We start from the raw sequence: 23,584 nt of genomic DNA on the forward strand, positions 1-23,584 counted from the left end.
CGTCAAGATAGAACTACCAAAGGGGGAGGAGTTGCAATCTACTGCAGAGAGAGCCAAAGTTCTGTCCTACTTTCCAGGTCTATACCCAAACAGTTTGAACTTCTAATTAAAAAATTAACCTCTCCAGAAATAAGTCTCTCACTGTTGCCGCCTGCTATCGACTCCCCTCCGCTCCCTGCTGTGCCCTGGACACCATTTGTGAATTGATCACCCCCCATCTAGCTTCAGAGTTCGTTCTGTTAGGTGACCTAAACTGGGATATGCTTAACACCCCGGCAGTCCTACAATCTAAGCTAGATGCCCTCAATCTCACACAAATCATCAAGGAACCCACCAGGTACAACCCTAAATCCGTAAACATGGACATAGACATTATCCTGACCAACTTGCCCTCCAAATACACCTCCGCTGCTCCGCATAGAAAATCCTGTTCTGGGAACAGGTTGTGCACATTAGGTTTTGTTGGAGCAAAGACACCCCTAGCTATAAACTTTGTTGTAGAGTTATTTCTTATAGGGGAAGTATTACAATATTTAATTAGGAACTCTGTTGGAACAGATATCATTAATTAAAGGAGAAATTCTGGGACGAGTTGCCCTGTTGGAGCAGGGACATCTCTGACTAGGTTCCTTGTAGGAGCAGGGATTAGTTGGTAAGAGATGGGTGAGTTTTCACTGTGTGTGAAGAAGACCTTGTCTTAGTGACAAGAAGGGCTCTACTGTGTGTGGAGAAAACCCCTGTTTTATAAGAGGTATTCCCAGGCAAATTAGCATTTGTTGGCAAAGTACTTAATATGAATTGATATTCCATGGTTTGCAATCATCAGATGTAAATGCATGAGTTATTTGTTTCCAGGACAGAGAAAGTAGCCACCCTTTGCCTTGATGACAGCTTTGCACACTCTTGGCATTCTCTCAACCATCTTCACCGGGAATGCTTTTCCAACTGTCTTGAAGGAGATCCCACATATGCTGAGCACTTGTTGGCTGCTTTTCCTTCACTCTGCGGTCCGACTCATCCCAAACCATCTCAGTTTGGTTGAGGTCGGGATTGTGGAGGCCAGGTCATCTGACTCCTTGGTAAATAGCCGTTACACAGCCTGGAGGTGTGTTGGGTCATTGTCCTGTTGAAAAACAAATGATAGTCTCACAAAGATATGGCGGTTGGAACGAAAAATCTCAAATTTTGAGATAATGTCCGTTGCCAGTCTAATGTCTTGGCCCAAGCAAGCCTCTTCTTCTTATTGGTGTCCTTTGGTAGTGGTTTCTTTGCAGCAATTTGACCATGAAGGCCTGATTCACACAGTCTCCTCTGAACAGTTGATGTTGAGATGTGTCTGTTACTTGAACTCTGAATAATTTATTTGGGCTGCAATTTCTGAGGCTGCTAACTTATCCTCTGCAGCAGAGGTAACTGGGTCTTCCATTCCTGTGGCGATCCTTATGAGAGCCTGTTGCATCATACCACTTGATGGTTTTTGCGACTGGATTGACTGGCCTTCATGTCTTAAATTAGTGATGGACTGTTGTTTCTCTCTGCTTATTTGAGATGTTCTTGCCATAATATGAACTTAGCCGTATTAGGTAAAAGACCATCTTCTGTATACCCCCACCTACCTCATCACAACATAATTGATTGGCTCAAACGCATTAAGAAATAAAGTAATGCCACAAATGAACTTTTAAGAAGGCACACCTGTTAATTGAATTGCATTCCAGGTGACTACCTCATGAAAATGGTTGAGAGAATACCAAGCATGTGCAAAGCTGTCATCAAGGCAAAGGGTGGCTACTTGGAAGAATCTCAAATATAAACAAATCAAAATACATTTTAACACTTTTGTTACTACATGATTCCATATGTGTTTTTTCATAGTTTTGATGTTTTCACTATTATTCTACAATGTAGAAAATAGTAAACATAAAGAAAAACCCTTAAATGAGTAGGTGTTCTAAAACTTTTGACCGGTAGTGTACTTGGGGAAATAATTGGTTATGTGCATAAAACACATACAGCATTTTCTATAGGGGGAAATACTATATGGGTACAGAATACTAAATTACATAAAGACATAAACAAATATTTTGATGGCGAAGAAATGCCCCCTTTTGAGTTAACCCATAATGTATTTTAAGAAAGGAAGAAGTTCCTAACTAAATATTATTTGATTTGTGTTTGTATAACAGAGTTTCACAATGGGAGCCAAGAGCAGCAGGGAAGAAACTTGTCTGCCTGACATGCTGACCGGACCGGTGAAGGTAATGGTGGATAAGTGGGGCAGGGACATTCTGGAACAGGTACCGCTTCTGGCACAAGCTAGCAGACTTTCCCTTGAAAGGTACATGAAGTGAAGTTTTGCTAGCAGAATGTAGAATGAAGTTACAGGACTTCGAAGAAATCAAGAAAGGCAAGGCAAGTAGAATAGACTGGGATGATTTTAGGAAATGGGAAAGAGAAGCAGAGAAGGGCAGACAAGAAAATGAAAGGAATAATGGTGAATGATAAGAAAAGGAGAAACAATGACTTTCCACCTCCCTATTATACCTCTGTATCCACTGCACCAGCACCCGCCCTGGTTGTCCAAAAGCAGCCTGCTTAGCCACCTCGCCTACCGCAGCTCTACCCCGAAACAAGACCTGATACGACTGTCAGACCCCTAAGAGGCAGCCCCGGAGCAGTAGGAACCTGTTCTACACACCACCTACAATGATTCCCATTTCACAAGAGGACTACAGGCATAGATTGGAGAACTGTTTCAGCAAACACAGTGGCATCAGAACAGCAACCGACGACTACAACAGCCTCTTGAAGGCTGCCCTAATGAATGGACTTTTGCCAGCCCTTGGTAAACAGGTTAAGATGACCTGCATTGGCTGGGAAACTACTACCCTACAGACGGTCATTGAACACTGTAAACACGCTGAGAGGCAGCAACTGTCTCAAGATAAGACGAAACAGAGAATGGAAAAGGTGGAATGCACAGCTGGCATTCTCAAAGACAGGGCCAGCAGGCTCAGGGACGACCTCCAAAAATATTGACAGAGAGGAAAAGGAAGAGGTAGAAGAGGGGGAGACGGTGCGGATGGGCCAGACGACAGCAACTATGATGCTATACTTGTGGAAAGAGTGGACATTTTGCAAAAGACTGCAAGAACGAACCGGGTGGGGGAGGTAACTGGAGAACAGGACCGCCACCGAAAACGATCCTTTTTACAACCCACACAGAGACTGACGCGAGGATGAGACAGTTGACTAGACGTCGACCGATTATGATTTTTTAACGCTGATACCGATTTATTGGCAGACCAAAAAAAGACAATACCGATTTGTAATAATAATGACAATTACAACAATACTGAATGAACTTTTATTTTAACTTAATATAAGACATAAATAAAAATCAATTTAGTCTCAAATAAATAATGAAACCTTTTCAATTTGGTTTAAATAATGCAAAAACAAAGTGTTGGAGAAGAAATTAAAAGTGCAAAACGTGCCATGTAAAGAAAAGCTAACGTTTAAGCTCCTTGCTCAGAACATGAGAACATATGAAAGCTGGTGGTTCCTTTTAACATGAGTCTTCAATATTCCCAGTTAAGAAGTTTTAGGTTGTAGTTATTATAGGAATTATAGAACTATTTCTCTCTATACCATTTGTATTTCATAAACCTTTTGACTATTGGATGTTCTCATAGGCACTAGTATTGCCAGCCTAATCTCAGGAGTTCATAGGCTTGAAGTCATAAACAGCGCTGCACTTCAAGTATTGCAAAGAGCTGCTGGCAAACGCAGGAAAGTTCTGTTTGAATGAATGCTTACAAGCTTGCTGCTGCCTACCACCCCTCAGTCAGACTGCTCTATCAAATATCAAATCATAGACTTAGCTATAATATAATAAAACACACAGCCTTAGGTCATTAATATGGTCAAATCCGGAAACTAGAATTTCGAAAACAAAACGTTTTTTTTTCCAGTGAAATACGGAACCGTTACGTATTTTATCTAACGGGTGGCATCCCTATGTTTAAATATTGCTATTACATTGCACAACCTTCAATGTTATGTCATAATTATGTAAAATTCCGGCAAATTAATTCAGGTCCTTGTTAGGAAGAAATGGTCTTCACACAGTTTGTAACGAGCCAGGCGACCCAAACTGCTGCATATACCCTGACTCTGCTTGCACAGAACGAAAGAGAAGTGACACAATTTCTCTAGTTTAAAGAAATTAATGTTAGCAGGCAATATTAACTAAATATGCAGGTAAAAAAAAATATACTTGTGTATTGATTTTAAGAAAGGCATTGATGTTTATGGTTAGGTACACATTGCTTTTTTTCTGTGAATGCGCTTCATCACCCGTTTGTCGAAGTAGGCTGTGATTCGATGATAAATTAACAGGCACCGTATTGATTATATGCAACGCAGGACAAGCTAGATAACTACACATGGTTGATGATATTACTAGTTTAACTAGTGATTATATTAAGATTGTTTTTTATAAGTTTAATGCTAGCTAGCAACTTAGCTTGACTCCTTGCTGCAATCGCGTAACAGGTGGTCAGCCTGCCACGCAGTCTCCTCGTGGAGTACAATGTAATCGGCGTCCAAAAATGCAGATTTACCGATTGTTCTGAAAACTTGAAATCGGCCCTAATTAATTGACCATGCCAATTAATCGGTCGACCTCTACAGTTGACACCCCTGGACAGCATTTAAAGATTATTTCAAGCCCCCCGTAAGGAGCCAATGGTTCATCTCTTCGTCAATGGTGAGTCAATTGCATTTCTAGTAGAGATTGGCGCTGCAATGTCTGTCTTAGTTTTAGAATTTATGTCCAATCCTGCCATGTCAAATGCATCACTCTTGTTTCTGAGTAACTTGGTCATGCAGCCAAAGACAAAGGGCCATCTGAGATTGACCAGTTTTTGGTCCATCCTGTTCCTTTCATATCTTTCAAGGGCACAGCTGTGTGGAGATATTAAGAGAACAGAGGCTAGCTTGAGCAGCAGCACCTAGATATCGGCTAGAAAGGAGTAACAAAATTGCGCATAATGTTCCCATCATGCTCTCAAAACACCTGCTAAACTGCCATGTCGACAAACGTTATAAAAGCTGAGACCCAACTCTTGTTCGTTGGGCTCTTAACGCTGCACCATTGGGTGGATTGTTAATTGCTCCAGATGAGCAAATCTTTGAATAAAGTTGTTGTTTGAATAATCTAGTCTTTCTCTTCCTTTTGATTAGAATTTCCAGTCAAGGTAATGGGATACAGCATCTGAATGTATTTTTCTTTACCTGCAAATACGGGAAAAATACAAGTCACTGTGTATGTAAGGGAGACTGAATTAGAGAAAGTGTGTGTAACACTGTGTGTGTGTGTGGTGTCTCTCTACCTGTGTGGTGAGGATGTCAGCGAGTCTCTGTATGTTGTAGTTCTTGTCGCTGCTGAGCTGCGTGGCGACTCGGCGCCGCTCTTTGAGGCGGGACAGGAAGTGTGTGTGTAGCTCCAGTAGGCTCTCCAGGCGCGGGAACAGACCATCCAGACACTGCACATCCATCTGAAGGTGCTCTTTCAGCTCCCTCACGTACACACGCAACATGATCTTCAGGGTCCGTACGTGATGCATCTCTGTCTGCATCAACTCTGTTGGGATAAATAGACAGAACGACTGACAGACAAGGGGTTCAACATCTAATTAGCCTTTTACAGGAATTTGCTTTTCTTCCACCGGACTCCTTTACTGATTATAGAGCCAGACAGAGATGGATGGAACAATTGACATTCAAAAAGAGTTGAGCTTCTCCCTTCTCATAATTCACATTCTAATCCTAAACTTAACCACAGATATAACCAGAAAAACACATTGAAAGCCCACAAAAAAACACAACAAATATAACAAGATGAATAAGACATCAAAAGACAACAAAGATAGTATATGACAAACTGACCGTAGATGACGTCCTGTCTCTTGACCATCTCCTTGGTGTGTTTCTTCAGGTACTGTTGGTCCACAGCCAGGCTCCATGACTCCACATCCAAGTCCTGGGCATCTGACTCCAGATCAGCTTGAACCGCAGAGTAGTATGCATCTGAGGGAGGGAAGGGGCATGAAACAGGTTGAGGTTGAGGCTGGCTGCCGCAGTATGACTGTATTCTTGTGTAGCACAACTCCAATGTATTTCTAATGCATTCAATAGGTGATGTTCGTTAAAGTCACATCACATGATTTAGCAATATGTGCAATTAAATGCTAAAATAATAATCCTACGCTATGACCACTAACACATACTGATCTCCCGTAGTCGGGGTGGATGACTGTTTCTGTCTTGCTACTATAGCAGCACTAGCTACATCACTGCTTGACAACCTGGGATAATCGTGCAGTCTATTCCACACACTCTAGCTTATTTTTTTTTATTTTTTTTATTTAACCTTTATTTAACCAGGTAGGCTAGTTGAGAACAAGTTCTCATTTGCAACTGCGACCTGGCCAAGATAAAGCATAGCAGTGTGAGCAGACAACAAAGAGTTACACATGGAGTAAACAATTAACAAGTCAATAACACAGTAGAAAACAAAGGGGGAGTCTATATACAATGTGTGTAAAAGGCATGAGGTAGTCAAATAATTACAATTTTGCAGATTAACACTGGAGTGATGAATGATCAGATGGTCATGTACAGGTAGAGATATTGGTGTGCAAAAGAGCAGAAAAGTAAATAAATAAAAACAGTATGGGGATGAGGTAGGTGAAAAAGGGTGGGCTATTTACCAATAGACTATGTACAGCTGCAGCGATCGGTTAGCTGCTCAGATAGCTGATGTTTGAAGTTGGTGAGGGAGATAAAAGTCTCCAACTTCAGCGATTTTTGCAATTCGTTCCAGTCACAGGCAGCAGAGTACTGGAACGAAAGGCGGTCAAATGAGGTGTTGGCTTTAGGGATGATCAGTGAGATACACCTGCTGGAGCGCGTGCTACGGATGGGTGTTGCCATCGTGACCAGTGAGCTGAGATAAGGCGGAGCTTTACCTAGTATGGACTTGTAGATGACCTGGAGCCAGTGGGTCTGGCGACGAATATGTAGCGAGGGCCAGCCGACTAGAGCATACAAGTCACAGTGGTGGGTGGTATAAGGTGCTTTAGTGACAAAACGGATGGCACTGTGATAGACTGCATCCAGTTTGCTGAGTAGAGTGTTGGAAGCCATTTTGTAGATGACATCGCCGAAGTCGAGGATCGGTAGGATAGTCAGTTTTACTAGGGTAAGCTTGGCGGCGTGAGTGAAGGAGGCTTTGTTGCGGAATAGAAAGCCGACTCTTGATTTGATTTTCGATTGGAGATGTTTGATATGAGTCTGGAAGGAGAGTTTGCAGTCTAGCCAGACACCTAGGTACTTATAGACGTCCACATATTCTAGGTCGGAACCATCCAGGGTGGTGATGCTAGTCGGGCATGCGGGTGCAGGCAGCGACCGGTTGAAAAGCATGCATTTGGTTTTACTAGCGTTTAAGAGCAGTTGGAGGCCACGGAAGGAGTGTTGTATGGCCTTGAAGCTTGTTTGGAGGTTAGATAGCACAGTGTCCAAAGACGGGCCGAAAGTATATAGAATGGTGTCGTCTGCGTAGAGGTGGATCAGGGAGTCGCCCGCTGCAAGAGCAACATCATTGATATACACAGAGAAAAGAGTCGGCCCGAGAATTGAACCCTGTGGCACCCCCATAGAGACTGCCAGAGGACCGGACAGCATGCCCTCCGATTTGACACACTGAACTCTGTCTGCAAAGTAATTGGTGAACCAGGCAAGGCAGTCATCCGAAAAACCGAGGCTACTGAGTCTGCCGATAAGAATATGGTGATTGACAGAGTCGAAAGCCTTGGCAAGGTCGATGAAGACGGCTGCACAGTACTGTCTTTTATCGATGGCGGTTATGATATTGTTTAGTACCTTGAGTGTGGCTGAGGTGCACCCATGACCGGCTCGGAAACCAGATTGCACAGCGGAGAAGGTACGGTGGGATTCGAGATGGTCAGTGACCTGTTTGTTGACTTGGCTTTCGAAGACCTTAGATAGGCAGGGCAGGATGGATATAGGTCTGTAACAGTTTGGGTCCAGGGTGTCTCCCCCTTTGAAGAGGGGGATGACTGCGGCAGCTTTCCAATCCTTGGGGATCTCAGACGATATGAAAGAGAGGTTGAACAGGCTGGTAATAGGGGTTGCGACAATGGTGGCAGATAGTTTCAGAAATAGAGGGTCCAGATTGTCAAGCCCAGCTGATTTGTACGGGTCCAGGTTTTGCAGCTCTTTCAGAACATCTGCTATGTAGATTTGGGTAAAGGAGAACCTGGAGAGGCTTGGGCGAGGAGCTGCAGGGGGGGCGGAGCTGTTGGCCGAGGTTGAAGTAGCCAGGCGGAAGGCATGGCCAGCCGTTGAGAAATGCTTATTGAAGTTTTCGATAATCATGGATTTATCAGTGGTGACCGTGTTACCTAGCCTCAGTGCAGTGGGCAGCTGGGAGGAGGTGCTCTTGTTCTCCATGGACTTCACAGTGTCCCAGAACTTTTTGGAGTTGGAGCTACAGGATGGAAACTTCTGCCTGAAGAAGCTGGCCTTAGCTTTCCTGACTGACTGCGTGTATTGGTTCCGGACTTCCCTGAACAGTTGCATATCACGGGGACTATTCGATGCTATTGCAGTCCGCCACAGGATGTTTTTGTGCTGGTCGAGGGCAGTCAGGTCTGGGGTGAACCAAGGGCTGTATCTGTTCTTAGTTCTGCATTTTTTGAACGGAGCATGCTTATCTAAAATGGTGAGGAAGTTACTTTTAAAGAATGACCAGGCATCCTCAACTGACGGGATGAGGTCAATGTCCTTCCAGGATACCCGGGCCAGGTCGATTAGAAAGGCCTGCTCACAGAAGTGTTTTAGGGAGCGTTTGACAGTGATGAGGGGTGGTCGTTTGACTGCGGCTCCGTAGCGGATACAGGCAATGAGGCAGTGATCGCTGAGATCCTGGTTGAAGACAGCGGAGGTGTATTTGGAGGGCCAGTTCGTCAGGATGACGTCTATGAGGGTGCCCTTGTTTACAGAGTTAGGGTTGTACCTGGTGGGTTCCTTGATGATTTGTGTGAGATTGAGGGCATCTAGCTTAGATTGTAGGACTGGCGGGGTGTTAAGCATATCCCAGTTTAGGTCACCTAACAGAACAAACTCTGAAGCTAGATGGGGGGCGATCAATTCACAAATGGTGTCCAGGGCACAGCTGGGAGCTGAGGGGTTTCGGTAGCAGGCGGCAACCGTGAGAGACTTATTTCTGGAGAGAGTAATTTTCAAAATTAGTAGTTCGAACTGTTTGGGTATGGACCTGGAAAGTATGACATTACTTTGCAGGCTAACTCCTCCCCCTTTGGCAGTTCTATCTTGACGGAAGATGTTATAGTTGGGTATGGAAATCTCTGAATTTTTGGTGGCCTTCCTGAGCCAGGATTCAGACACAGCAAGGACATCAGGGTTAGCAGAGTGTGCTAAAGCAGTGAGTAAAACAAACTTAGGGAGGAGGCTTCTGATGTTGACATGCTTGAAACCAAGGCTTTTTCGATCACAGAAGTCAACAAATGAGGGTGCCTGGGGATATGCAGGGCCTGGGTTTACCTCCACATCACCCGCAGAACAGAGAAGGAGTAGTATGAGGGTGCGGCTAAAGGCTATCAAAACTGGTCGCCTAGAGCGTTGGGGACAGAGAATAAGAGGAGCAGGTTTCTGGGCATGGTAGAATATATTCAGGGCATAATGCGCAGACAGGGGTATGGTGGGGTGCAGGTACAGCGGAGGTAAGCCCAGGCACTGGGTGATGATGAGAGAGGTTGTATCTCTGGACATGCTGGTAGTAATGGGTGAGGTCACCGCATGTGTGGGAGGTGGGACAAAGGAGTTATCAGGGGTATGAAGAGTGGAACTAGGGGCTCCATTGTGAACTAAAACAATGATAACTAACCTGAACAACAGTATACAAGGCATATTGACATTTGAGAGAGACATACAGCGAGGCATACAGTAATCACAGGTGTTGAATTGGGAAAGCTAGCTAAAACAGTAGGTGAGACAGCAGCTAATCAGCTAGCACAACAACAGCAGGTAAAATGGCGTAGACTAGGCAACGGGGCCAACAGATAAAACAAACAAGCAGAATGGAGTACCGTGATTAATGGACAGTCCAGCGTGCATCAGCTATGTAGCCAAGAGGTCAGTGTCCAGGGGGCAGCGGTGGATGGGGCAGGGAAGCTGGACTGGCGAGTGTTATCCAGGTAAAAAAAAAACTCACAATGACTAAATAGCTTGTAGCTAGTTAGCTGGTTAGCTTCTGGAGGTTCTTGAGTGTGTTCTAAAAATAAATTTAAAAAATAATAGCGATTCCGTATCACATTGGGTGAGGCAGGTTTCCGGAAGGTATAAACAAATTAAAAGTCAAAAGAGATAGAAAGTAAATATGGGTCCAGTGAGAGTTTTGGGACGCGGCGATTCAGGCGGTTAGCAGGCCTGTGCTAACAAGCTAACAGTTTGTAGGCCCGGGCTAGACAAGGTAGCAGTTAGCGGACCGGAGCTGGACAAGCTAGCAGTTAGCAGGCCGAATTAGCAAGCAGGGAGATAGCGAGGGCTAGAGAGTTAGCCTTTGGGGGACGTCGCGATGGGGTGAGTCTGTTTATTCCTCTTCATGCGGTGACATCGATAGACCGGTCGTGGGCCCGGGTATTGTAGCTCAGGAGTATGCTACGGTGGTAGCACAGGTGCGCAGGCCGGGCTAGCTTCAAGCTAAGTGGGTGGAAACGCTAGCCAGGAGTAATCATCCGGGGTTGCGGTTTAGCTAGATAGCTAGTTGTGAAGATCCAGCTGAAAAATCCAGCTGAAAAATGTTCCGTTTGCGGTGGGAATCCGGGGATGAATCCGGGGATGAAAAATTAATAGGTCCGTTATGCTCTGGTTAGAGTCGCGTTGTTCGAACTGGCGAGAGCTTTCCGAACTAAAGGTTAGCTGATGACCGGTTAGCTGAAGACCGCTAGCATAGCTGGTGGTTAGCTGGCTAGCTTCAGTTGAGGGGTTCCGAAGTAAATATAAATACTTTAGGAAAAATAGATACATTGGGTGAGGCGGGTTGCAGGAGAGTATTTGGAAGCTTAGGTTTAGCAAAATGTTTTTAAAGAGATATGCGAAGAAAAATATGTAAAAAACGAAAAAGAAACGATATATACAGGGACACGACACGACAGGACGACTTACTGCTACGCCATCTTGGGACCACGTTTAATGTTTAATGAAACTGGGTGAGGTCCCATCTCTCTCCCAACAGCCCACGCTCTCTATATGCCAGCCACATAACCCGTCTCATAACCTAGGATAACGATAGGGTTGCACAACCTTCCTCCTGGAGAGCTACCCTCCTGAAGGCTTTATCTCCAACCCTAATCTAGCACACCTGATTCTACTAATTGGCTGCCCAATAGGACTTTGATTAGCTGAATCGTGTTAGTTACAACAGGGTTGGAGGAAAAGCCTGCACACTCAGTAGTGGTTGTCCACAGCGGCTGTACGGTACTCGCTCTCATGTATCTAAGCTCTAAAGAGCAGCTCCCTCCCTAACCCACTCACCCTCTACGATGATGGAGCCGGTGGTGGAAGGGGTCAGGGACACCGCATACTCGTTGAAGCGCTTTATCCCGAAGCGGAGGCTGTCCATCTCGTCCATGTCCCCTGGGAGGGATCTGAAAGAGGAGCGCCACAGGTCCAGAGTGACATACATACTAAGAGACTACAAGACTACTATACACTAACACTACAGACACAGCTACAATACAGAGGTCCTGAATGACATACAGGACTGAGATGTTACAACTACAACAAGACACACTAACACCAACACCCACCCCCCCTGGCATAGGAGAAAGATACAGCTACACTACACTAAAATGGCATACATACTGTACATGCTGAGATACTACACAGACATTACTCAACCACAGGAGGCAAAGACACAGCTACACTACAGCTAGACTGTCATGTATGCTGAGAGAGACTATACTACCACAGATGGCAAAGACACAGCTACACTACAGCTAGTCTGTCATGTATGCTGAGAGAGACTATACTACCACAGATGGCAAAGACACAGCTACACTACAGCTAGACTGTCATGTATGCTGAGAGAGACTATACTACCACAGATGGCAAAGACACAGCTACACTACAGCTAGACTGTCATGTATGCTGAGAGAGACTATACTACCACAGATGGCAAAGACACAGCTACACTACAGCTAGACTGTCATGTATGCTGAGAGAGACTATACTACCACAGATGGCAAAGACACAGCTACACACCTCCCGCAACCTGCCTGCCTGCCTGCAAGATGCCCTGTCTACGACTGTCTCAACTCAAATCAAAGAACTGCAAAATCCACTTGACAGTTAGCTGCAGCATGTCACCTATTAATAACACATCACAGACATGTATAAAAAATTTAAGCCAAAACCAGCTTTTTAGCTGGAAGGAAATAATGTATAAATAGCCTAGATTTACATGCACCACAACCACCAGAAAGGTAAAATGTATTTGCTTAAAAACTAACATTTAATTCACAATTTAAATTATACAGAGCAGTGGTATAGAGTCTATACAGACAATATAGGGCAGTGGTATAATCTATAACTACAGTCTATTATGACAATGGTATAGCTTACATAGTCATGGCGGCAGCATAGCCTAGTGGTTAGAGTGTTGGACTAGTAACCGTAAGGTTGCAAGTTCAAACCCCCGAGCTGACAAGGTACAAATCTGTTGTTCTGCCCCTGAACAGGCAGTTAACCCACTGTTCCTAGGCCGTCATTGTAAATAAGAATTTGTTCTTAACTGACTTGCCTAGTAAAATAAAGGTACAAAAATAAAAATAAATAGTGGCGGTCAATACACTGCTATTGACCAGCGGCTAGCTTATGTAGCCTGCTAACTGATTGGTCAGGTGGCTAGCTGTTAGTACTAACCCAGAGCTGCTGTTGTGGCAGTGGTTGAGGCAGGCTGCAGCAGTGTGACTGTTGCTGGAGGAAGAGCTGCTGGAGGCAGCAGGCTGAGCACGGGGTCTCCGTGGGCTGAGGGTCATGTCTGGGACTTTCGGCGAGCCGGAGGGGCCCTCAGGGGCCAGCGAGGACTTGTCCCGCTCCCTCAGGGCTGGTGAAAGACGAGAGAAGGATGAGAGATGGCAAAAGCGTTGCTTGCCCCAGTAACGCTGCAGCCAGACGCGAGGCAGAGAACCCTGCAGGAAGCGACAGGTGAGGTGGTCTCTGTGCATCAGCACCCGGACCCCCAGATGGCCAGGCAGACCCCAGGAGGGCCCCCAGACATTGACCCTACTCCGCGCAGGTCTGGCCCGACCAACCCCCTTGTTAACCTCTAGCTCCATAGTGTCGGTCTGTCTCGCAGGAGTAGAGGTGATGCTGCTGCTCGCACTATAGTCACGGAGACAAATACACACATGGCTTTATATGCCCACCCGACTCCTGATTAAGTATATTCTAGACATCACACATGCCCCTTTCCTTTTCTCTCTCTCGTTTTTTCTATATCTCTCTCGCTCTCTCCCTCCTCCACCTCTCTGTTTCCAGCGGGGGCAGGGCTGGGGTGGGCTGTGTGATAATAGGCAGAGATCAACAAGTAGGAGGGGAGATGAGAACACAGGTGTCTGTCAGTCAGAGTCCTGCTGCTCTTCAGATGACTACCGCTACTGAGGATGAGCAGTGTAGACTCAACCCTCACCCACCAGACTGCTGCTACTGAGGATGAGCAGCGTAGACTCAACCCTCACCCACCAGACTGCTGCTACTGAGGATGAGCAGTGTAGCTTCAGCCCTCATCCACCAGACTGCTGCTACTGAGGATGAGCAGTGTAGCTTCAGCCCTCACCCACCAGACTGCTGCTACTGAGGATGAGCAGTGTAGTTAACACTGAAACAAATATACACTGAACCAAAATATAAATGCAACATGAAACAATTTCAAAGATTTCACTGAGTTACAGTTCATATAAAGACATCAGTCAATTGACATAAATGAATTAGACCCTAATCTATGGATTTCATATGACTTGAAATACAGAAATGAATCTGTTGGTCACAGAAAAAAAAGGTAGGAGCATGTATCAGAAAACCACTCAGTATCTGGTGTGATCCCCATTTGCCTAATACAGCGCGACTCATCCCCTTCACATAGAGTTGATCAGCCTGTTGATTGTGGACTGTGGAATGTTGATTGTGGCCCACTCTCCTTCAATGGATGTGCGAAGTTCCTGGATATCCAGAGCATCCCAAACATGCTCAATGGTTGACGTGTGGCTGTGAGGCCGGTTGGAAATACTGCCAAATTCATCCTGTAGTCAGCATGCCAATTACATGCTCCTTCAACTTGAGGCATCTGAGGCATTGTGTTGTGTGACAAAACTGCACATTTTAGAATGTCCTTTTATTGTCCTCAGCACAAGGTGCACCTGTGTAATGATCATGCTGTTAGGTGGATGGATTATCTTGGCAAAGGAGAAATGCTCACTAACAAGGATGTAAAAAATGCTAAGCTTTTCGTGCATCCTCATTCTGAAGGCATACAGTACATTCAGAAAGAATTCAGACCACCTTCTGGACCAACGTTCTTCTCCCCAGATTGCTCTGTTTGGCCAGGCGGCCAGAGTTTTGATGGTTCCAAACTTCTTCCATTTAAGAATGATGGGGGTCACTGTGTTCTTGGGGACCTTCAATACTGTATCAATGTTTTGGTACCATTCCCTAGATATGTGCCTCGACACAATCCTGTCTCGGAGCTCTACGGGCAATTCTTTCGACCTCCTGGCTTGGGTTTTGCTCTGTCAACTGTGGTATCTTATGTAGACAGGTGTGCTTTTCCAAATCATGTCCAATCAATTAAATTTACCACAAGTGGACCCTAGAAACATCTCAAGGATGATCAATGGAAACAGGGTGTACCTGAGCTCAATTTCGAATCTAATAGCAAAGGGTCTGAATAGTCATGTAAATAAGGTTTATAATGTTTGTTTGTTTTCTGAAAAACTGTTTTCGCTTTGTCATTATGGGGTATTGTGTGTGTAGATTGATGAGGAAAAAATGTATTTAATACATATTAGCATAAGGATATAACATAACAAAATGTGGAAAAGGGGAAGGGGTCTGAATACTTTCCAAATGCACTGAATATGTGAAGAAATTATATTAACTTGTGCTCATCTAAAGCTTCTCCTCTAGATGTTGCATCATGAGTAGGGTTGCACATTTTGGGGAATATTCAGAGGTGGAAACTTTCTGTGAGAATGAACAGAAATATGTGAATTAACGGGAATATATGGGAATTACCAGAAATATATGCAAATTAATATTACCATTTAAATGTAGATGTTTTTTGCATTGGATATATTTACCATATCATAGGGAGACAGAAACATAAACCTTATACCTTATCATAAGTAGACATAATTGCAAATTATTAAATCCTTCCAAGATAAATTAAAAATTAAAAAATTGTTACGAATTGAACTTTAAATAAATTAGTTGACTCTTCACATGGGATGATTTCACTGAACACCAAAAGAAAGGGAATATTGAATGATCCCCAATGATCCATCGCATTTCCCAAAAACGTTTTCAACATACATCTGTAAAATTATAGTTTGCAGCAATAGTGAAGTGGGCAGGGCAGTACGGATTTCTTCTCTTCTATCTGCAAGCGGTCTGAACATCAGACAGGATGACATTGTGTCCCTCAATCCGTGCAATGGCTTGCCAACCTGCTATAGGTTTCAGGAGTTTCAGGCTGCTTATCACTCTCTCCCAAAAAACATCAACCAGGAGGAATCTCTTTATGGGGCTGTCCATATTGGCCGACTGTAATATGGGCATTTCTTGGAGAGACTCCTTCCCCTCCAGGAGACTGTCAAACGTGATGACAACACCACCCCAATGGGTGTTGCTGGGCAGTTTCAATGTGGTGCTCTTATTCTTCTCACTTTGCTTGGTGAGGTAGATTGCTGGTATAACTTGATGATCCTTCATATACCTAACCATTGCCTTGGCTCTCTTGTAGTGTATCCATTGTTTTCAGTGCCATGATGTCCTTGATGAGCATATTCAATGCATGAGCAGCACAGCCAATGGGTGTGATGTGAGGGTAGGACTCCTCCACTTTAGACCAAGCAACCTTCATGTTCGCAGCATTGTCTGTCACCATTGCAAATACCTTCTGTGGTCCAAGGTCATTGATGACTGCCTTCAGCTCATCTGCAATGTAGAGACCGGTGTGTCTGTTGTCCCTTGTGTCTGTGCTCTTGTAGAATACTGGTTGAGGGGTGGAGATGATGTAGTTAATTATTCCTTGCCCACAAACATTCGACCACCCATCAGAGATGATTGCAATACAATCTGCTTTCTCTATGATTTGCTTGACCTTCATTTGAACTCTGTTGAACTCTGCATCCATCAAATTAGTAGATAAAGCATATCATGTTGGAAGGATGTATGCTGGGCGAAGAATATTCAGAAATCTCTTCCAATACACATTGCCTGTGAGCATCAGAGGTGAACCAGTTGCATACACAGCTCGAATAAGACATTTCTCTGACTACGTTCCTCCATTGAGTCAAAAAAGCTTCTGATTCCAGGAGGACCATGAGCTGTTGCTATCGATAAGGTGCCTGATTCATCATTTTCACCTCGAATAGAAGTAGAGGGACTTCTGTCAGAGGTTTCTTGTTGCAAGCGCTGAGGGAACTTTATGCACTTTGCCAGATAATTCTGCATCTTTTTTTTTGCATTCTTCACATATGATTTGGCAGAGTATTTTTAAATGTACACAGCTTTTCATTCTACATTAGCTGCAGTGAAATGTCTTCACATATCAGATAGTGCCCGTGACATTTTCCTATCAAGATTATTTAAAAAAATAACAAATACAATTCCATGTACAGATAAATAGTCAAGTAGTTAGATTAAACAACTCCTTTGTAAGATAAATGTTTTAAAATTAAACATGTATGGAAACAGGTGAATTAACACTCTTCAGTTAGCAGGTTCAAGCAAACTAAAACCCATTGGGTAGCACTAACTAACGATCAAAAAGTGTTATCAAGCCTACTTTGCTGTAGGCTACTATTTCCTAGTTAACAAAAAAAACATGTATGTCATATGAAATATATTCACCCCACCCAGTATTGTAATCAAAACTTACCAGAAAGCATGTAGTCCTTGGCTCAGATAGTGTAGTAGTGTGGGCTCAATAGCATCTCATTAGTGTGCAAGATCTTGAGAATCAGCTGTACAAGTGATGGAAGAGTGCACTGCACATGTGATGGAAGAATGCACTGTGCATGCAGAGGGTTGCAATTCCATTGAATTGGGGATAGCTGAACCAAAATATGCCACAATACCTAGAATTGCCTTGTGTATCCCACAAAAAAAAGGTCACTGTTATAAGCAAACTTCTTGATGAATTAAAGCAAAATTAACTTCCCAAATTCCAGAAATTTACTGGAAGATTTCCGACCCTTTGCAACCCTAATTATGAGTGAATAAAACTATTTCAACTTTTTTTTTTTTTACAGCAACTTGAAAAAGTGTGGCGGTAATGAGAAACATGTCCACAGACACTGTGCTTTCACGTAATAAATATTATAGTTTCATGTAAACTTCAACTAGCATTCCATTTTTATGATTTATGGACAAACTACAGAAACAACAACACAACAAAGGTTGTGTCATTTAAACTAGACACTGAGGCAGCAGTGACAGCTATCCCAACTAGGCTGTATAGCTATAGCAGAGATGGCCCTTTGCTCTCTACAAACAAAAAACTGTACGGGCCCAGTAATAAGATATTACCAGTGGTAGGGCAGTTGGTGATTAAACTGGAGAGTAAAGACAAAAGTGTCATCCAGCCTGTCTTCGTCATTGACTCTCTAGCCAGACTGTTGCTGGGGCTGCCAGCAATTGAAGCATTGCAACTCATTGAGAGAGTGAGCGAACTGGAGGACCCAGGTGAAGTTTTCAAAAATAAATTCCCAAAAGTGTTTTCTGGTCTAGGAAGGATAGAAGGTGACTACAAAATACGCCTGAAAGAGGATGCTGTCCCCTATGCCCTTACCACCCCCTGCCGTGTGCCTATCCCTTTATTGGCCAGAGTAAAGGAAGAGTTGGGGAGGATGGAAGAAATTGGGGCGGTGTCTAAAATAGAGAGTCCCACAGACTGGTGTGCAGGGATGGTAGTGGTCCCAAAAGCCAATGGGGACATAAGGATCTGTGTGGACATAACTAACTTGAATGAGGCACTCTGCAGAGAGAGACACCTCTTACCATCAGTGGAGCAGTCACTGGCTCAGTTGGATGGCTCACAAGTCTTCACAAAGCATCATCCTTTGGGCTAGGGGCGGTCCTCACACAGATGCAGGACAAAATGGAGTGGCGTTCAATAGCATACATCTCCCGAAGCTAATCCGACACAGAGCAAAGGTATGCTCAAGTGGAGAAGGAGGCGTTGGCTATCACATGGGCATGTGAAAGACTCAGCCAATACCTTATTGGCATGCAGTTTACAGCAGAGACTGACCACAAACCACTGTTGGCTCTGTTAGGGACAAAAGCACTGGACGACTTGCCTCCCAGAGTTCTGCGCTTCCGCCTCAGATTACTGAGGTTCACCTACAAGATGGTATATGTGCCAGGGAAGGCACTGATCACAGCAGATGCACTCTCCAGGGCCCCAATTAAACATCCATTATCAGAGGAGGAGCAATGTCTAGAGGGTGAGGTACAGGTGTCCATTAATGCAATAAGGGACAGCCTACCAGCATCTCAGACCAAACTGCAGCAGATTGCAGAGGAGCAACAACGAGACCCCATCTGCCGACAGATAGTGCAGCAGTGCAAAAAGGGATGGCCCAGGCAGGAGGAACTGCCTCAGCTGCTGAAGCCCTATTGGGTGCACCAAAGTGACTTCCACTGTAATGGAGACCTTCTCATGAAAGGACAACGGATAGTTAGCCCAGAGACTCTACAACCAGAAATGCTAGACAGAGTGCACGAGTGTCACATGCAGACTGAGGGCTCAACAGTCGGTGTGGTGGCTTGGTCTGAGTACTCAGATTGCCAAGATGGTGGCCCAGTGTGAGGTCTGTACAAAATGTCAACCTTGTCATCCGAAGCCAATGATGGCAACGGAGCTGCCAAAATGGCCATGGCAAAGGGCAGGGGCAGATATGTTCTATTGGAAAAATAACACTTATCTGCTAGTGGTAGATTAATTTTCAAGATACATTGAAATAGCAAAGACACCCATAACCACATCAGCTGGTGTTATCAATGGATTAAAGTCAATATTTTCCTGGCAAGCAGTCGCTGAGGTCCTGGTTACAGATAACGCTCCCCAGTTCTCTGCAAGCTCCTTTTCTGCTTTTGTCGCAGAATACACACGTGACCAGTAGCCCCTACCATGCACAGAGTAATGGTGAGGCAGAGAGAGCTGTGAAAACAGTCAAGGGACTGCTGAAAAAATAACAAGGATCCATACAGGGCTCTGTTAGCTTACAGAGTTACACCACTGCATCGTGGGCCGTCGCCTGCCAAGCTCCTGATGGGCAGGAGGCTGCGTTCCCCATTGTCTGTCTCGCCGGCTCAGCTTAAACCCCGATGGCCTAACAGGAAGGCCTTCGCTGAGAGGGACAAATGGCTGAAACAAACCCAGACTGGAGACTTTAATCGGATACACCGTGCTACGGCGAGGCCAGAGCTGACCGAAGGTCAATGTGTGTGGATTACAAACTCAAAGACACCAGCAATAGTGCTTAGGAAAGCGGATGCCCCACGCTCTTATGTGGTGGACACAGGCTCAGAAGAGGTACGAAGGAACAAAACACACCTCAGAGATCTTCCAGATCTACCAGCCACACAGACTGAGGCCACAGAAAATGCACAAAAAGAGGGTGAAGGAGAGAGAATGCTCACAGAGTCACAAGTGCGCCCAAAAAGGGATGAGTGGCTGAAATACTATGTTACGTGAAGAGAAAACATACTGTTGGGGACCATACCCAGCAAAAAGAGACTCTGTCTAGCATAATTTATGGTCTTATAAATGAATGATATGTACCCATTTATTCTTGGGTAATATATGAGTGTAGTTCAAATGTCTCAACCCATCAAGTACCCAAAATATAAGCTTGTTTTACGGAAATGTTTATACACAAAGTAAATCTAAACAAACACTGTATAGCCTCAAAACATGCTTAAAACTATAATTTTTTATATCATGGATGGTCAGTCCTTGCATCCATAGCTCTGTCTATGAGTTTGAGAACGGTTACATTTCTCCAGTTCCTTCCCTCACCTTTTTACCAAAGCAGTGGCGTAGAGTTGGCTTTGTTAGGGTCTCTACTGCTGATTGCCCCTTTAAGATAAAGCACTTTCAGTAAAAAGCTAAAGTGTGATGCAAAACACATCATCACACTTGTGCTCCATCTTGAAAATGTAACTGCTGACATGCACACTTTTAACTTTTAAGGACCATATCAACCGAGGCCAAATACTAATTTTAAAAAAACACCAAAAATATATAGTCTTTAATAAAGTGATCCTTTAAGGGACAAAAAAAAGAAAACATTTCAACTCATCAACTAAACATGATAACTAAATGTGTAACTGTCATGCAATATTTCATGGGAGGTCCTTCCAAACAAAAAGGAGTAAACAACAACACTTGCCCTGTGGCAACTAGAAGGTTCCAGGTTTAATGGGAATGGTCTAATATACTGTAGATGCCTGGTTCCCTGGAGACGTGATCTTCACTTCCTTTGCACCTCTAGAGACTGTCGGCTTGCTTGCTTGCTCATTGGTCACACACACACACCTTCTCTATCTCACTCTCACAAACTGTGGCTTGTATTTTCCTCACTTTGCAGGTAGAAAAAAAAACTCACACATTAGCTAGGTTTCCATCCAATTGGCGACAGATTTTCATTCAATGTTAAAAAATCTGCACAAAAACAATACGCGCATTTTCACACCTGAGATGTCTTTCCATCAAATTGACTTCTTGCGGACAAAATTCTGTGCGTGATAAAAGTAGAGCACATAAAAAAAATGTGCGATATAATCCCATGCAGAGAATATAAAATACAAGTTAAATGGGTTTCTATCGCATTCAACTCGACTGTTGATTTTGTCACAAAAAAATGTAACTTTATACAGTGATGTGCCCACTCAAATTGGCACGTGACCTCCAGCCAACAGCTCGCAGATACAGAGCGGGTATAGACTACATGATGAGATTATTTTGGTGAAAAGAGAAAGTATTTTTTATTTGTCAAACGGCAGCCAAGCATCGATCATCATTTCACCAGAATAAGACCCTCGATATTTATTGGAAAGGTGTATCAAGCTCATGACTTTGCACTTTCGCCACCCATGATAACAAGTTTGATCTCTAGCCTAATAAACTGCATGCTTTCCCCGAGTCGTAGTGCGAGGACCACACAACATAGTTTGGTTCGATAATGAATTTTAAAGACAAAAAGATCCCACCTTGTCTGGCGTATTTTGTTTTGTCAACATTTGGTAAGTTTACAGACAAATTAGCTGTTTCCATCAGGCCTGTCGTGACATGTACTTTACTCGCACAATAAGGTTGGATGGAAACCTGGTTTGTGTCCCAATTACCTTGACCATCTTCCTCTCTCTGCCTCCTTCCGGGGTTTAAGAAGGTTGGTGCGGGCATTGAAGAAAACACCGGAGCCTTCCACTGCACAGAGAGAAGATTTATAAAAGTGCTAATATGATCTAGACCTATTAATAAATGTTACCTTTATTTTACCAGAGATTTTTTTTCAACAATAATCAACACCGGTAACTTGCCTATGTAGTCTGAACGTTTAACCTAATGACTCCAGAACCAATACAATTTAATCAGAATTCCTTCTGGGGTTTAGTGATTTACTGTTTTCCTCCATTTCTTTAAAAGTTTCTGTATTAAGGTTTTCTTCCGACAAGGATTCAAGAACTCCCACTTTTGTAATCTCGAATATGAAGGAAAACTTGAAGCTTTATTAACTTTTACTTAAGTGGAAAAAGCCCCTGCCTGGCTGCCTGTCATTAGCAGTCATCATAACAACCTTGGCACTCCACTAATCCACCTCCCACTGGAGCCTGGATGAGGAGCTGCAGGACACCTTTAATTTGACTCTCAGGGACCAGTAACATCCTTATCCACTCCTTCTTTACTCCATCTATTTTCCTTCTTCCTTGTCCATCTCCTCTCTTCCTTCTTACCCTATTTTCCTCGTTGTTGTCACCCCTGATTCCTCCTTCATCACTTACTACCCTGTCCCTTTCCTCCTCTCCCTGGCATCCATAGACAAAAACAGGGATTGGCTTGACTGACCAATCACAGGGCAGCATGGTGGAGGTAAGCAAACAGAGGCTAACTGTCTGCATCCCAACCAGTATAAGACATGTCCTGGAGACCACACATTTGCCATGTCGAAGAGAAGAGATAATGGGGAGATGGGGAAGAGGGGGCTGAAGGCTTTGATGCCCCATTTAAATCACACTTGACAGGCTATATAAGGACTGAAGTAAAGATAGAGACAGCGGAGGGTATGGAATAAGACCATGAGATAGAGATCATGTTGATGGGTTTCTCTGTCTATTGAAGATGGAAAATCTACATTATGTGTGTTGTCATTCCAGTGTTTCACCAGTGAAGGTCAAAGTGTGTGTGTCAGTTTTGCTCACCTAGGTTAGGAGAGGTGGTTGCAGAGGTCCAATGCAGATAATCTTTCTATCAGGAGAAAAACATGGGATTATCTAACAGTGGAAAAAACTGACCAGGATAAATTGGAGAGAGAGAGAACATTTTTACTGATTGCAAAGCACATGACATTGGCCAAATCAGTTCAATAATTGTCTCTAGTCTAGACACATTGTTTTATTGGTTAGAAGTGCTCTGTGACTCTGTAGAGTGAGCATGCATGCGGGAAGAGATCATTAGAACACATACCGTGGGGAATAGCACAAGGAAGCTGTCATTAGCGCCCATTCAAATAACCTGGTATAAGAAAGTGGATATTTGTCTAATCAGTCATAATTTATGTGTTCTAACAAGCCCACAATGTGGTTACTAAAATCTGGATTTTATAGATGTGTCTGTTTTGCTGCATAATATTTAGAAGTGGTCCTTTTTCGGGGTTTAGATTTAGTTTTTGTTAACCTCTAACTCCCATTCGGATAAGATGGTAGCATAGCTAGCCAGAAATTGGTGTTGGAAGTTAAGTGTAATGCAGTTGATTGGTGAAGATGACATGAACATCTATTGGGGATGACATCCATATAAGCATTATACTCAAAAAATGTTTATCCCAACATAGTGTAAAATACCCTGACTACACCGTTCGCTTCAAGTGCGCTTCGCGTTGCAAAATACATTTAGAAATCTATGTTATTCAATTATTGCACCCACACTGCTCACGCGCGTCAACGAGCGTCTGCGTTGCCAAGA

General features: G+C 43.9%; 1 protein-coding gene across 1 annotated transcript in view; it reads right to left on the reverse strand.

Annotated features, from left to right (window-relative positions):
* Positions 1–22,879, reverse strand: part of LOC109898187 (rho guanine nucleotide exchange factor 18-like) — a 49,908-nt gene extending 27,029 nt beyond the window's left edge. The window contains exons 1-6 of the mRNA XM_031833743.1: positions 22,822–22,879; positions 21,748–21,829; positions 13,036–13,219; positions 11,647–11,759; positions 5,953–6,093; positions 5,397–5,647 (exon numbers count right to left, since the gene is read on the reverse strand). Coding sequence (XP_031689603.1) covers positions 5,397–5,647; positions 5,953–6,093; positions 11,647–11,759; positions 13,036–13,219; positions 21,748–21,805 — 747 coding nt within the window. The 5' untranslated portion in view covers positions 21,806–21,829; positions 22,822–22,879. The remainder of the gene's footprint in view (positions 1–5,396; positions 5,648–5,952; positions 6,094–11,646; positions 11,760–13,035; positions 13,220–21,747; positions 21,830–22,821) is intronic.
* Positions 22,880–23,584: the final 705 nt, after the last annotated feature.

This window comes from Oncorhynchus kisutch, linkage group LG10 (assembly GCF_002021735.2).
Source record: "Oncorhynchus kisutch isolate 150728-3 linkage group LG10, Okis_V2, whole genome shotgun sequence".
NCBI lineage: Eukaryota > Metazoa > Chordata > Actinopteri > Salmoniformes > Salmonidae > Oncorhynchus > Oncorhynchus kisutch.